Source organism: Tauraco erythrolophus, chromosome 19 (genome assembly GCF_009769465.1).
Source record: "Tauraco erythrolophus isolate bTauEry1 chromosome 19, bTauEry1.pri, whole genome shotgun sequence".
Lineage (NCBI taxonomy): Eukaryota > Metazoa > Chordata > Aves > Musophagiformes > Musophagidae > Tauraco > Tauraco erythrolophus.
This window is the reverse complement of record NC_141483.1, coordinates 14,163,307-14,179,201: the sequence shown is the minus strand read 5'-3', so window position 1 is coordinate 14,179,201 and position 15,895 is coordinate 14,163,307. Positions and strand designations below refer to the sequence as shown.

Sequence of the window (15,895 nt, the reverse complement as noted above, 5' to 3'; positions counted from 1 at the left end):
ATCTAGTTTCTCCTACCTCTTAGGAAACTGTTAGACTTTTGAGGAGGCCTTGAAGTAAACTCGATTTCTGCAAGAGGTACTGTTTTGGAAATTTTAGTGCATCCTGGTTTCCTGGTTCAGTATAAGTATCTGGAGCTCTATGGATTTTTATTCTGGCATTTGCTGCTCTGCTGAGCTGGAGGAGTGTGGACAAGTGGTGCTCCTGACTCCGAGTCTTGATCTTCTGACTTAACCCTCAGACATGAATAGCAGAGTTAGCTGCACCAAGTCAGACAGAGAGGCTGGAAAGGAGCAGCAGGTGGAGAGAAAGGGAATGGGATGGATTCTTCTTTCAACAGGAGTGGAAAATACAGTTGTCTCTGAAAGAACCATCTGAAGCAGTCTGCCAGGCACCCTTCATTGCTATCATAGTTGTGCAGCTTTGAGGCAGTGAGCTGATAATTCATCCTGCAGCTACATCAGTGGTGCGAGTGCAGGGGAGGTAACGACAGGATAGGCTTGGGGTGGGTGAAACCACCCCGTTTGGAAGCAGGAGCCTTAGATTTGCTTGTGCCAAGCATGACGTTGCACCTTTAGATGCACCAGTGGAGAAAGTGCGGTGCCTGCCCAGATTGTAGAAGTTGGAAGGGTTGGGAGAAAAAATAGCAGGTCTGCATAGATAGAGATGTTCTCACAGTTTATGTTTAAAAAATAAATCTGTCCCTACTTCCTAGGCCTTTATTTGCAACTCTGTCGGTCTGCATAGACCTTCGAGCTTGTGTAGATTCTTGTTATTCTTCAAAACGATTGTAAAGCAGTCACCTGAGGGCCTCTCACTGTGGAATTAGGGCTTTCTGCAGCACAGGCAGGCTGATGAATGAAACATGCATTGGAAAACTCCGGTGAAATTGTATTATGTCCATCATCCCCCTTTCAAACTCTTGTCTGCATTTAAAGAGGGGCGGGCACAGTGTTCTGCATGTTGCAGTGGAAACCGGCAGCTAAAAATCCGTTCTGATGCGCAAGTGGAAATCCTCGGCAGCGCCTTGTCGTGTGACGTCTTTCTCCTTCACCTTCCGAGGCAGAGGAGAAGTGCTTAGATCCTGTCGTTGGTACGTGGTCGAAATAGGAGGGTGTATTTCTCCCGTGTTCTGCGGAGCGAGCTCCTCGCCGTGTTTCCCACAGTCCTAAACACCCATCAGTGCTGGTTTGCACGTGATTCAAATTGGAGTAAGGCTTCAGAGCTGCCTTCTTGGCTTCTCTTGAAAGACAAGACAATTCAGCATCATAACTTCTGTTAAAGTAAAAGGCTTCCACAGTGTTTTTATTGTTTTTTGGCACCGTTACTGCACTTTGAGAAAAATATTACAAATCCAATGAAAAAAGGCAGAAGAGAATTGGCTATTTAAGTTTTTCCTTGAATTAGCACTGAAAGTGGCATCCTTCCAGAGAAAGCGTTGCAAGGGGAATAGCAGCAGGCATCTTATGAACAAAGGAAGGAAATGTTCGCTCTGGTGGTAACTGGTTTTAGTGTTTCAAGTCAGTAGTAAGTAGTTAGAAAACAAATGAGAGTTTACTGTTGAAACCTTGAAGATGAAGCCTGAGTTGACTCTGAGCTGTGCTAAATTTGATGGAAGCTCGCAGTGTGCAGCATGAACACCTTTGGCACATAATGCTGATTGGTTTAATAGCATTTGAACTGCAGAGCTGCACTTAATTGTGTTTTTGTGCTCTTCACCAGTAGTAGCACAAAATATGTTTGCGAAAACAAGCATGTTAAACACTGAAATTAATTAAACCCGGAGTCTTAATTGCTTGATTCTGGCAATTTTTTCTTTAACCCGTTTAATAGCACATGCTTGAAGAATTTGCCCAAGCTGAGTTTTTCTCAGAATGCGTATATTTAATTTGCCTTTACTTAATGTGAATTTCTGTTGCACAGAATTGTCCTTGGGAATTTTTTTTTCCAGTTAGCAGGCTTTAAAACAAGAAGCAAGGTCTTTGATATCAAACTTCTTTGCTTAGGAGATGTCACATTAAGCAGGTACGGAGACAGTGGGGGCTGACGCAGTGTTACAGCTCAGGCTCTTTGTTTGACTAGATTTCATTTGATCTTTAACTTGCATTTTTACCACGTAGAGAAGGAATTGATTAAAATTTTGGCTGTGTCAAGGTGTCATGTGAATTGCTCATTCACCAGCTCAGAGATAGGAGGCACCAGATAAGGGGGAGGCTGAGCCTGTGCAGTCAGTGTCTTGTCTGTTATTGTTGCTCTGCCAGTCGGCACTTGTAGCAGCAGTTGATGTTTTAGCTTCTACTTTACTAATCATTTTAAGAGGCATATTTTTGTTTTGGAAACAATTATTTGTAGAATTTATTTTTTACATATTTTCTCAATTTTCTTGCTCATTAATTTTGGTAAAGTCTTGTTTGACTTGCTGCGTTTTTAATCTTGATGTCCCGTGTGCCTGCCTAGCTGTTTGTTCCAGGAAAATAGTGATCTGTGCCTTGAGGTCCCATTCTGCTACATTTAAACTTTGCCTGGATGCTCATGAGACCTTATCGTCTGACTAGAAGCCTACCTTTATAGCTGGAATTTCTCCTAACTCTGGAGTTTCTTTGAGTTGTAAAGGTTAAAGTGATGTTGCAGTCTCACTTATGACTTTGATTCTAAAGTGAGAGAGAAATGAAGAGCAGTGAAGCTTCCTGTGCCCCATGATATACTGGATTCTACTGGGAAACCTAGCATTGACTGTTCGCATCTTTCTTAGATCTGTAGCATTCCTTAGATAGTGGAAATTTCGGTTTGGCTTGGTTTTTTTTTCCCCCCTAGTTCATCTGTATTGTTTATAATTTTTAACAGCACTCTGCTGAATGTTTATTTGGCTTTCTAAATAAGAAAATTAGTGGGTTGAGTAGATGAGTCTTGTTAAGCGAGCATTTTATTCACAGTATCCAAAATGGCACAGTTGTATATGGGGTTTGAAGTAATTTAATATAAATTAAGGAAACGCCCTTCCAAACTGCAGCAGATTATCTCCATCAGGTGCTGTCATCAGTCCTCCTACCTCATCTTTATCTGATCTCATTGACAAAGAGTTCCCTCGAACCCCAGTGAAGCAGCGTAGAAGCAAATTTCACAGTTTCCTGAGTGACATAAGCAGCCTCCAGCTTGCATTTGGTGTAAAACGTCCAGTCTGAGAGGATGGGACACGAAACACTGAATTAATGATGTTAGGCACAGAAGCAGCACTGGTGTGTCTGCGTTAGGGCAGTGTTAGCTGCAGAGTGTTGAGCAGGTAAACGTAGAGTTTCCAGATGCAGGTGCCTTGCTTTCACCTCCCTGTTAAAGGTGCTCTTCGGTCGCTATGTAACTGTGGGTTGAGGTAGCACTGATGTAGTTTCACATGACATTTAAACCTATCTTCTGTTTTTATAGTATATTTTAAAAGCTGTTTGTGTGAAGGGAAGCTGAGAGATGTTTTCTTTCGAGTTGGTATACCTTAGAAATCTGACAGCTATTTGGAGGGGTTTGGTTTTGTGAAGCAAAATGGGGAAAATACACAGGGCTGTTAATAGGTGGGAACACTGCTGAAGTTCTGCTATGGAAATGATCTTTGCAAAGTGGGAGATGTATAATCAGTTTGAATATGTCTGTGAGAGGGACTGAAAGAACTAAGCTTTGCCTGAATTCAGCCATATAATGTGAAAAAATCCACTTGTATTTGCGTCTGACATCTTCCAATTTTTTCTCTCTCCATATCTGTTGTAGTTCCTTCAGAAACAGGTAACTTTTTTGGCAGTCACTCTTATATCTCTGCATCTTGCCTTTCATAACGCTTTTGTGACCATAATATATAACAGAAACTTAATATCTTTGCTCGCACATTTACGGCACTGTAAAACATGCATGCGTAACTTCACGCGATCATTTAGAGTATCTTGCAGTTAGTTGCTGACTTCTAGCCTCACCCTGGATTTTTACCTATTCTAAACAGTTGAAAATGCAACGACTGAAGGTTTGCTCCGGCACGTAGCTAGTGCAGCGATACGGTGACTGGTTACAAGCCATGGCAGAACGTCCCTGCCAACGGCGGCGCGTTTAGTGGCGAGCTCGAGCGCAATGTCCCTCGGAAGCGTTACCCTCCGGCTGCGTAGGTGCTGTCACAGCTTTGGGTGGCAGGCTGTGACATCCCACGAGGGGGTTGGTGCAGGTGTTGGCAGTTTCACGTGAACCCTAACTGGTGTGTCTCGTTAGGTGTCGTTCATTTGGCTTTCTTTTCTTGTTTTACTGATTCTTTTGTATGGGGAATGGATGTTTAGCTGGAAAATTCTCTTATTTTTCATACATCTTCTATAACGTTTTGTTTCATGTAAGCTTATTAACAATGCTTAATTGCTTACCCATAGTTCCTTTGGTCTTTGTGTATGTGTCGAGCGAGCGTTTCATGAGGTAGTGCTGAATGTCACTAGACAGACTAAGCAGTTAACTTTTTTGTCAGATCATACCAGTATATGTGCAGAACTTCCCCGTGAAATTGGGCAAAACAGGAGTAATAAGCTATGTCAGCAGTCTCTCTTTGAAAAATCTTCAGTAATTGTTTAAAAACCGTAACATCAGTGGCCAACTTCATATGTTGTGGATTCTTTTCATGATGGCTTTAAAGTTCATTTTACTTAGCAAGATTTCAGATCCTGCCAAAAGTTAATTTAAGCCACATTCTTCCATACCTGGCACGGCCTGGTGGTTTGATCTTATCAGTTCTAAAGGTCTGAAATGTTTGCTCCTTATTTTATCAGTAGAATGATAATCGGAAATTCTAGATTGAAGACTTACTTATTTTAGACTTATTTATTTATAAGCTTATAACAAGCTTATTTTATTTTTTAAAATTCCTTCTGTTTAAGTATGACAGCTCTGAGATCTAGTTGCTTACAAATACAAAAGCTTGGCTTCCTTGATGAATGGCTTTGTACTTTTTTTTTTATAGCACTTCAATATTCTAGTTTTATTCCTTCTTAAGTCTGGCTTGAATGAAACACAAACAAGTGAAAATAAAAGCTCATGGTCTTTTTTGTAGATGTTTTTATAATTTTTGTAAACAATAGCAAACCCTTCCTGCTTATTTATTTTCATACGTTGTTCAGAACAAGAGGTAGAGTTTCTGAATCTTGCTGGGTGATTTGGGTAAACTGCTGCTTGAAAAAGCTCTTGCAGGAAAGAAGACCCCTCCGTTCATGTCACAGTGAACGGGTGCACCAAGCTAGTGGATAATTGAGTTACACTGCAAAGGGGGTAAAAATGTGCGTGCATGCTGGTGAGTTGAGGACTTGTGGAAACAGAAGAAACTCAGATATTTGAAGGGAAACTTGTATTTTGCTCATTTAGGGAATGAGGTTGGGTTGCATTCATGCTTTTTCGATACATGCATAATATGTTGGTGTGCAGTTGTGTGGGCTGTTTGGAAAAGTATGTTCTACAAACCTTGGGTTTTCTGGAGGATTGGGGATCCTCAGGTAGCCTTTTTTAAAAAAAAAAAAAACAAGCACACATGTAGTTTGTGTAAAATACTTTGAAATAACTGAAATTACTGCTATTCTTTGCCATGTTAGAAGTTAGTCTGTACTTTCATAGTTACTCTAAGTATGAAGTAGGCACCTTTCTACTGTAGTCCTATGGAAAACAGTGACTACAGGAGAAGGTGAATGGTGTTAACGTGCCTGCGAGTCGGCTGTATTTGGTTGTTCCTCAGGTAAACTAGTGTGTACGTCTTCTCGACCTTAACCCCGTTGTTTTCACCCCCATCCCTCCCCACTCCGTTGTAGATGCTTTTACTGATTCAGCCATCAGTGCTAAAGTAAATGGCGAACACAAGGAAAAGGATCTTGAACCATGGGATGGAGGAGAGACCACCGCTTCCGAGGAGCTTGAGGCGTTGGAGACAGATGTTGTAAGTAATGCTTTTATGTCCTGTGTGACAGTCTGTAGAAAGTAAGCTGTTTCACTGGACGTGCCTTGCAACAATTCCTTAATTTTAGTCCAGTAATGAACTTTTTGACTAAGATTGCTGGCCTGTGTTGTATGGATGTATATTCAGTCTTTGCTAGCAGCTGCCACAGTACTTTTTGACAATTTGAATAAGAATAGCGGGATTTCAAATGCCACTTTTGGCAAATATTGACAAATGGCAGCTGCTGTGGTAAGGGACACGCTTGACTCATGGACTGGCTGAAAGAGGAGCTTTTATTACAGCCTCCAAATTCAGCAATACACTGAAGTGATTTATGTTTAATCAGTGCATTCCTGTCTGACTATCATTGCATTTGGAAATTATGGGGAAATTATGCTTAGCTAACTGTCTCTGAGCTAAGATGAAGGAAATTGATGAAAGTCTGACCCATGACTTAATAAGCACAGATACAATCTCAGCAGCTTACGAATCGTTAGATGAAGAGTAGGGCCTCAAATGACGTTTCTTTATGTGTCACAGCAGTCAGCTTTTACTCAACCATGCATTCTTTTTAGAAAGGTATTCAGACTGCAATATGTTAAAGAAAGAAGGTAATGTTACTGATGAGAGGAGAATCCAGTCGTGTTACGGTGGAGCATATTAATTTTGTCTGGGTAGAACAGTTATCCTGTCAATTTTGGTGTACATACTGTACAGCTGAGATTTATTAGAACACTTAATACTGTCAGTGCTTTTATGAAACATTCAAAACATTTATCGTGCTCAAGTGCTGCAGTAGCAATTTTACTGAAGTGGGGAAGTTGTGCATATCAACAGGGGTCTTCTGCCTGTCGTGTGTGTCTCTCAGATAATTGCATTAGTAGTGCTTTTGAAAAGTTTCAGCACTTGGCACAGCAAGGGACACTTCTAACGTTCAGAAGTGTCAATTTGCATTTTTTGGAAAAGGGATTCATGTATGTATTTCGTGCTAGCCAATAATCTAGTATGGAGTGGGCATGGTACTTAAAAAAAAAAAAAAAACAAACCAAAAAAAACCCGAACCAACTCTCAAAACGAAGACAAATACACACAACAAACAAAAAACTTGCTTTTGAAGGTAAAATCTGTGCATCCAATGAACAAAGTTCCCTGAAATAAATTGTTGCTTTAGTAACTTGGTTATCTGGACAGTGAATTCGTAGGCCCAGGAAAAAGGGGCAAAAGCTTTAACTTCTGCCATCAGCCCTTAATTTTAAGGGAATGTGTTTCCAGTGTCATTTTGAAAAACGAGCATCATTTTCTTCTAGTCTAATGGATGGGATCCCAATGACATGTTTCGTTACAATGAAGAAAATTATGGTGTAGTATCAACTTATGACAGCAGTTTATCTTCTTATACGTAAGTTCAAAAATATTTTGTTACTAGATTTGTATTTAATGTTCTCCCTGGTTTGACAAACTTTATATTCTGAAGATAATTTTACATACTTTCTAAAGTTGTGGAATCGAATAACTGAAAAAGCAATGAATGAATAGTGCTTAAGAAACCTTGCCAGAGTTCTGTGTAGATGTAGTAATCATTATATATTCCCTTAAATGGGCACAGTTCATTCCCATTGCAACATTTTCCGAATTTAGGCATGCAATAATGCTTATTTCTTACAAAAACTGTTATGAATAGGATGGAAAATACCAAATTGTGAAACTGTCTTTACATAGCTACTATACCTATAGTTTGTGTTTAACTTAGCAGAACAGTTTGACTAAATCGTAATTTTATTGAGACAATTGATCTGATAGATATTGGAATGTTGAAATGTGGTTGATAACTAAGAGGGGGTTGTGTGCTGTGATGACTTGTTTAGCAGACTTGTCCAGATCTAAACTAAAGTTTTACTTACAGTATACTAACAACTTGAAGACAGAAGTAGTATAAAGCCTACTCTGGCTACTTTGGCAGCGTGGACCTGTTCCCAGTCGTCTGCAGCTATAATGTTAACTGCAGAACAAATCCATTGCAGATGTTCAACAGCCATTGTGAAATGTCTTTAATGTTTTCCCACTCTTTTAACCCCCAAATTGTCAGCTTCTTTTTGAACATCAAGGAATTGCAGTGAATGTTTCGATTCTTATGTGTGGCATTGGAGCGCTTGTCTGCAGGTCTCTGGTTCAACAATTTTATTTTTACTATTTTGTTAAAATAGACCTGTAACGTGGTGATAATCAAAGTGGTTTAATCGGCTTACATTTGAATCCTGGGAAGCTGTTCTTTCATATACTTCACTGCTCTAAGTACTTTTTGTACTTTTGAACTTTAGTCTTCCATCTTTCTGCTTTATGGATATTAATGAAAACAGATTAAAAACATGACGATGGCTTTAAATTGCCGGAGACAAATTCCATTGTTTCCTAGTCAAGCAGCTTGCTTAGCCTATCAGTCTGCTAAACTGGGGAACTCTTTTCCCGATTCTCCTAGTGTGTGATGAGCAGTGGTGTAGCTAAATGCTTCTATGTGCAACTGAGGGATTGTAAAGGATTTATTGTTGGATTGTTTTCTCTTCCTAGAGCTAAGTGTTAGTGGGTATAGCTTTTCAAACTGCATAAAGGTACAAGTTTGTGTCCTGGCAAGCATACTGCATTAATATGTTGATCAGCTGCTTCTCTCATCACTGGGGTTCTGAACAATGTCATCTTGTCCATCCCCTTTATTTCATCCTTATTTCATTCCCTGTTAGAAAATGTAAAATCCTTCTTTTGCTTGTTTCAGTTGCCATCAATGCTACTGCATACATACCTTCATTTTTTTTCAGTCACTTTAAATAAATGAGGATGTATTGAGTGTTCTTTCTTATGTGTATATTTAATACAGGGTAAGCGAGGCCCATGACTTCAGGTTTGTATGCATTGTGTTCATGCATGTCTTATTTGAGCCAAAACTTTATGCTGAAGGGTAAGGTTTTTCTTTAACATTCTTGCAGTTACCATTGATAAGGCCAGTAGATGTCTCGACTGGCCAAAAATGTGTGTGTGGGGAAAACTTGTGATGCAGTAGCTGATTGCTGGCTTGGAATTTGGCAAAGCCACTTGTTTTCCTAGTTCTGCCACCAACACTTGAGTAATCTTGCATATATTATTTCATACTTGGCTTGTATCCGCACCTACTTTCTTTGTTGTTCTTTTTTTATTATTCAAAATATGTGCAGTAGTGATTATATAATGCCCAGCATAGCATGGTCCAAGCCTCAGCTGTGTTCTGTATTTTTATATAGTTTATTCTAAAGTAAGGTTGGATGAAACAGCTTTTGGAACTCAAAATTGGAATCAGGCACAAAGCACAGAGTTGCTTTACAAAACCTGATACTTTAACTAAAATTAGAACAGGTAAAAATCAAAACCATAGGTGGGTGGAAGGAAATGCCCAGTATGATGTCTGTCTCAAGTTATCTCTTTTCAGTATTTCATTATACTGAATTCTTATATGGAGAGGTGGCTTTCATGAGGGAGCTACGTGTGCTTTTTGCAAAATGGTGTTACCTAATACAGATACACAGAATTAATGGTTTTGAGGTCCTAGGACATGGCAGATGAGTCATGGGTTTCTGGTCCCGTGCTCTAACGTATTGCATTCATCTTTTCTGAAGTTATTCATAACAGGAAGAGCTGAAATTCTATGGTTGGAATTATCAAAGGATTAGAGCATGTAACTCTTTAATTTCAGTAGGATTGGGGACTCTTGTGTCTGTTGGGAATGTGTAAATAGCTAAAGAAAATCAAAGTTGTTAGGCAGCTTCCTATCTGAACAACAGACTGAGGCTCTTTATTACTAACGTACTCAGCTGTGTTAGGAGTTGGAGCCTTTGCATAGCTTTAGGGACTGGGGATTTTGCAAGTCATATGGAAAGCTCTGCACCCTGCCTCCAGCTGTCTAGGCAGGTAAGTGACACGGGATTTGCACATGGTATCAAGCCAGTGCAGGAATATTATCAGACTAAAAAAGGCAGCAAGCCTACTGCCTTAAAACCGAGGTCGTTTTATTCTGACTTGGTTAGAATTAGCGCTGTGTAATTTTTGTAGCTCCTTTGTGCTTTTGAATGCATTTCAGAGATTCTTTTTCTTTCTGTTGTCTTTTAGGGTGCCATTAGAAAGAGATAATTCAGAAGAGTTTTTAAAACGGGAAGCCAGAGCAACTCAATTAGCAGAGGAAATTGAATCAAGTGCCCAATACAAAGCTCGGGTTGCCTTGGAAAATGATGAAAGAACAGAAGAAGAAAAATATACTGCTGTTCAGAGAAATGCTAATGAACGAGAAGGACATGGTGTGAACACTAGGTACTTGCATACACTAGGAATAGTATTTTCATTTAAATAATGTATGTATTGGTACAGTAGCAATGTACTCATTGAAACTGCGCTTTTCCAGCAGGGCTGATTAGGTTGGGAACCTGGTGTAGACAATTATGTGCTGGTTTTGGCACTCAGGCTGACTTGTACACCTCTGCCTGGCCCTGTACTATCTCTGTAGGGAAACAAACTTTCCCATTCTGGTACGTCACTGTGGTGAATTCATACCAAATTACAGGAGAGGGCAGTGGTTTCGATATGCCATGGAGAATTCCAGGCATTAATACTAAATCGCTCAGTGTCTGTGGCCTCATAGAAAGTAGAGTGTGTGGTCAGTATCAAAATCCCATTTATGAGGTGAATGTTAGGTCAACATCTGATAGTATTTAGAATTTTCCTTTAGCTTGGTTTGAGGAAGACAGAAAATACCAGCAGAGCGCTTCATCAGGTACTTTTCATTTTCTTTCAGTTCTGTCTTAACTCTGATAGAAATTTGCTGTGTTTCAGAGAAAATAAATACATTCCACCTGGACAGAGGAATAGAGATGTCCTGCCCTGGGGAAGTGGAAGACAAAACTCACCAAGGATGGGCCAGTCTGGATCAGGCCCACCGATTTCAAGGTCTGGATCCCATACTTCAGAATTCAGTCCTAACTCTGGAGCAGATCAAAGAGTAGTTAACGGAGGCAAGTATCTGAAGTCTAAATGAATGTGCCTTATAAAATTACAGTTGGTTATCTAATTATGTTGTATGGTGTGGTCTTAGGATATGCATTTCATAAGCTAGGTTAGCATTCATCATTTAACGCAGAGGTGGTGATTTTAATTTGGGTTTAACTTACTCAGAATGCAGCACCTGTTTGGGTGCACATTGTGTAGCTTTGTGGAGTAGAAATGTCACTCGTTTTCCTTCTCAGACACCTTTGTCTTAGATGATGGTGCGGTATGCAGTTTTAAAGATCAAAAATTGCTTTATGTATTACTACTGCTAAGCTGTGTGTGGAGGAGTAGCAGTGCTGACACCTAGTGAAAGGGAGGTGGCAGCCAAGGAAGCATCACTCTTCCTTTCTGGTGCATAGATCAATTCCGTTTCCCATGAAAAAAAATAAAGCAACTCGCTGGCTTTACTATGATGTGGGGGAAAAAAATCATTGTTGGGAAAGTCAGAGAAGTGTTAGAGGAAAAGGAATCAAAAGCCTTCTCTCCAAATAGCTATTGAGTATTTTCTGCTATACACGTGGGTAATATTTGTCAACAGACATCACTAAGCCCTGTATAGCAGGAATCGGTGTTTCATAAACCAAACACCATTTTTTGAGACGGATTTCAGCAGTAGCCTATCCTTGAGGCATTGCTTTTGTAAGTTAAAAGTGCTGTTACATGAGATTGGTGTGAATAAATGGAAAATGCAGAATACTCAAGTGCCTCTATCTGGAGAGGAAGTCTGAGAAACATCTAAAGGTAAGTGAGACTTCCTTTTCAAACACAGAGTCAGCTGTATGAAGGATGTACAGCTGAGTCTTGCCCAAACAATGCTAACCTGGAAATTTGTTGGTAGTATTTGTGGTTTCTGTCATCCTATTACTCTGCTGAATGGATATCACGTACCTAAAACATTCAGAATGGCTTGTGAAGTCGATTTCTTTGGTTTGGAAACAATGAACCCCATATCCTAGATTAAAATACTACATTAATACTTCAGATAACTGCTAAAGGCAAAAATGTCAGGATTCAGACACTGAACACCGCTGTTTTTTGTAAAGATACAGCTCCTAGAAGTGATATTGCTCATCGTTTGGTTTGAAAGTAGCAGTTTGTGTAGTCAGCACTATCTGTGAACCGCTGTTTGAGAACCTCTGGTAGCTATTTAAGGACCTGTCAAGAGTGATGCGTGCTGTAGAACATATATATGCCAGGCTAACAGATCAAACTTTACTGTCTATTCCTTAGTAGTATTTGTAGATCCTAATTAACCCTTTGGGGAGCTGGTGACATTCAGATGTTAAATTCGACCTGAAGTGGAGGCAGTAACCTCGCAGAGACTATTTTATTGGTTGCAGAAATAAACTAATCTATCCCCAAAGGGTTAAACATGAAAAATCATTTTGTCATATTTTACTTTTTTTTTTCTGTTGACCTTTTTCCCCATAATTTTTCTTTAGTTTTTATACTTTCCTTCATATCATTTGTTCTGTCAGGTGTTCCCTGGCCATCGCCTTGCCCATCTCCTTCCTCTCGCCCACCTTCTCGCTACCAGTCAGGTCCCAACTCTCTTCCACCTCGGGCAGCCACCCCTACACGGCCGCCCTCCAGGCCCCCCTCGCGGCCCTCCAGGCCCCCGTCTCACCCCTCTGCTCATGGTTCTCCAGCTCCTGTCTCTACTATGCCTAAACGCATGTCTTCAGAAGGTACAATACCACGATTTGTTCATGTTTTTGTTTGTCTTTGTTTAACTCCTTTGTGAGTTTAATTACAAAGTTGTTTTTCCTCTTCATTACTTAACCTATAATTTGTGTTTAACTTTAGTTTACCAGACTATTTCTATTAACCTTTTTATTTGAAGAGCTTTACAAAAACAAAATAAAGCTGTGAAATTTCCCAAGTTGGTATGAAATAAACTCAGCTTTGTAAACGCTGCTCAGTGTCTTAACTTAACCAACAGCAACATGCAGGACCTGATAACTTTTGAGGGCATTTTTAGGAATACAAATCTATATAAAATACCCAATATTTTAACACAGTTGTTCCCCAAAAAGCAGTTTCAAATTTAACTAAATGATTGAATTACCTTTCGTGAAAAAAAACAACAACAACAATAATAATAAAAATGCTGTATTCAGAGAGGTGCACTGTGGAATGGGATGGGATAAGCTGCTTCAAAGGTGAATCTGTAGAAAATTTGAGATCTGTTTCCATTGAGGCAGAACAGTAAGTCAGCTCCCTGGCAGTCAGTAATATGCAGAGAAAGGTGAACTCATCAGTCTTTGGTAACTATATGCAGAAGTATCTGGACTAAATTTATTTGTCTTCTGAGGGTACAGTAAGGAGCACGTTTTTAAGTTTTTTGTTTTATTTTACTTAAGTGCACCCAAAAACCAGCCTGCACAGCACGGTCTAGCAAGCCTGGAAAAATGCAAACTGGTGACACTAAACTCCCTGCAAACTGGCAGTCTGTGTTGTAGCTGGAACCACAGGAGAGAGAACAGTCGTCCCGCTAATTGAATCAGTAACACTGTTCTGCAGCTTGCCTGATAAATGCTCAAGATGGTCCCTAACCAGAAATTGGGTGGTAGTAAGCGTGTCTGTACGGCGTGCTACTGTCAATTTATCAATGTGAGCTTTTTTTATGGACTAAGATACTGAGAATCCGCGTACAAATTCGTGTATTTTTTTCGCACTTGGCGATTGATTTGTCAGGCATGCAGTGAACTGCTGCTTACTGCAACATTTAATTTCTGCTACTAGAAGAGGATTGCTGGAAAGTGTGTATTCTTTAAAATGCTGGAAAGTGTGTATTCCTTAAAATACTTGCCTGTATATAATTTGGATTGAAGTGTACTTTAGATTCATGGTTAAAATAGAGGCTGACATTTAAAGATTTTTGTAACCAGAAGAGGTACTTGATATTTCAGAGCCTTATCTGAAAGCAAAAAGCCGTTATCTGAACTTTTCTCTATTGTTGACTTACATTAAAAATGAACTGTAATCAGCCAGATTGTCTTCTGTTCATACACAGTTTTTCCTTTTGAAGTATCAACGTTTGAGTGATCTTGTAAAGACAATGTTTGTTAGGATGTAGAAACGGTATTGCTGCTTAGGCTTGAGCATAACCATTCTGTGGCAGCTGTGTAAGCTGTTCAGAATTGCTGTATTCACTTATGACTTTAGCTTCTGGCTTTAAACATGCATGACTTGAACCTTGGGATAACAATAACTTGTTTAGTTGCAATTTTGCTGACTTGTAAATGAATTGTGACCTACTGCAGGCAATTTAGCCTCGGTGCAGAATGCTCTGCTTAAATTCCCCAAGAGCATTGGTCAGCCAGCGGTGACTACTCTGTAAATGCTTGGTATCACTGACCACCTGACAAAAGCGATGGAAATTTTTTCTTTTCTGGAAAGCGTTTGGTAGCCTGGAACTGTGCTTATCCAGGGGCAGCTGGGCCACTAAGCTTTTTGGCTTGTCTTGCAGTAAGCAGTATTCGATACTTGGATTCAAATATTTTAAATCCAAGACTTGCATATCTGTTTCAATTCTGATAAAGTTTATAAATATCAATGAACGTGAGCTGTCATAGCGAGGTGACGAGTGTGTTGGTAGTCTGGCTGGACCAATGGCTGGACCTTTTTAGTCTCGTGGATCCCCGGTTCTAGTCGATGTCAGTGTAAATTTCTTGACTGTATTACTCCATTATTGAGAGTTATCAGATTAAATCCAGTTTTAAAACGAGATAGTATGTTTGGGTACTCTTAGTGACGGACGTTAAGTACTTATTGTGTGGGGTTGTCTTCTTTTTCTCAGGGCCTCCACGGATGTCTCCTAAGGCACAACGGCACCCTCGAGGTCACAGAGTCTCTACTGGTAGGGGTACAATTTCAAGTGGCTTAGAATTTGTATCTCATAATGCACCAGGGGAAGCATCTACTACTGCAGTGGCACGAGGCAGCCCTTCAGGTGGGACGTGGTCATCAGTTGTCAGTGGGGGTAGGTAAAGCTTGGCTTATTGCAGATGGCTTGCCAGGGGTACTTTAGAGTGTGAATGCTAAGCAGAATACTGCATTTGTAGATGATTCAGGCTCTGAATAAACACTGGTCTGCTAACTTAGCTTGCTTAGATGATGCGGGAGAAGGATGTTCCCAAATAGCTTAGTAAAATAGCTGGTGAGTTGATCCTTCAAGTGCAGTGTTGTTTTAAATGCAGAGAGGTTAAGTCAGATGGTGCCTGAAGAGAACAGAAGGAATTAGGGAATTAGTTGTTGAAAGAAGTAATTTTCAGGAAAGTTATTGAAAAGAAGAAAAGTTACATACGTTCCATTTGGTTAATGGCAGTGTAACTGGGTTGTGGTTTACAAATGAAGGAGGTGTTTGGATAGAGGAAGGTTGGTGTTAAGAAGATTAAGTGATGTTCAAGTTAAGTTCGATATGTTTTTCCTTTAAAAATGATACAGGTTTTAAGTGGTCATTTTGTGTTTGTCTAAGTCCTGTAGTAGCAGATATAGTCAGCGTTTCTTATTTTTGAATCAGTTAACATCTTTATTTGTAATACTTCAAAATTAAAGCTCAGTCTTGTGACACAGACCCTAGTCTTGAGCTTCTGTAGTTGGGACCGTGTTCTAGTGAGTCGTCAGCAGCTGGGCGCCTGCTTGAGTCAAAGGGCAAGTGAGTGACAGTTTAGAGTCTGATACTTCTTAGCAGTGCTAGAATTCCGGAGGAGTGTAGTGGGAATGCATTTTTCAGGAAGAAGGTACAAGTTAGACCCCCATAGACCTGTTGCCTTGTGGAAAAGATTTAAACTCTTCTATTCTGGCATTATTTCTGCTTCATCTTCCCTCCCCACCCTCCACTTTAATATATTATTAACATGCAAGTAGGACTGTTAAACGACTTACCTTTCTCCTCGCTC

The 15,895-nt window shown here is 39.9% G+C and overlaps 1 protein-coding gene across 7 annotated transcripts in view; it reads left to right on the top strand.

Moving 5' to 3' along the window:
- The window catches only part of ATXN2 (ataxin 2), a 51,287-nt gene that overhangs the window by 12,581 nt on the left and 22,811 nt on the right, over positions 1-15,895 (top strand). For 2 of the 7 annotated variants that reach the window (XM_086623488.1, XM_086623487.1), the window contains exons 6-12: positions 3,752-3,766; positions 5,806-5,930; positions 7,238-7,329; positions 10,062-10,259; positions 10,779-10,957; positions 12,470-12,679; positions 14,794-14,976. In XM_086623488.1, the coding sequence (XP_086479614.1) occupies positions 3,752-3,766; positions 5,806-5,930; positions 7,238-7,329; positions 10,062-10,259; positions 10,779-10,957; positions 12,470-12,679; positions 14,794-14,976 (1,002 nt within the window). The remainder of the gene's footprint in view (positions 1-3,751; positions 3,767-5,805; positions 5,931-7,237; positions 7,330-10,061; positions 10,260-10,778; positions 10,958-12,469; positions 12,680-14,793; positions 14,977-15,895) is intronic. The other 5 variants (XM_086623486.1, XM_086623492.1, XM_086623490.1 and 2 more) reach the window with 4 other exon arrangements.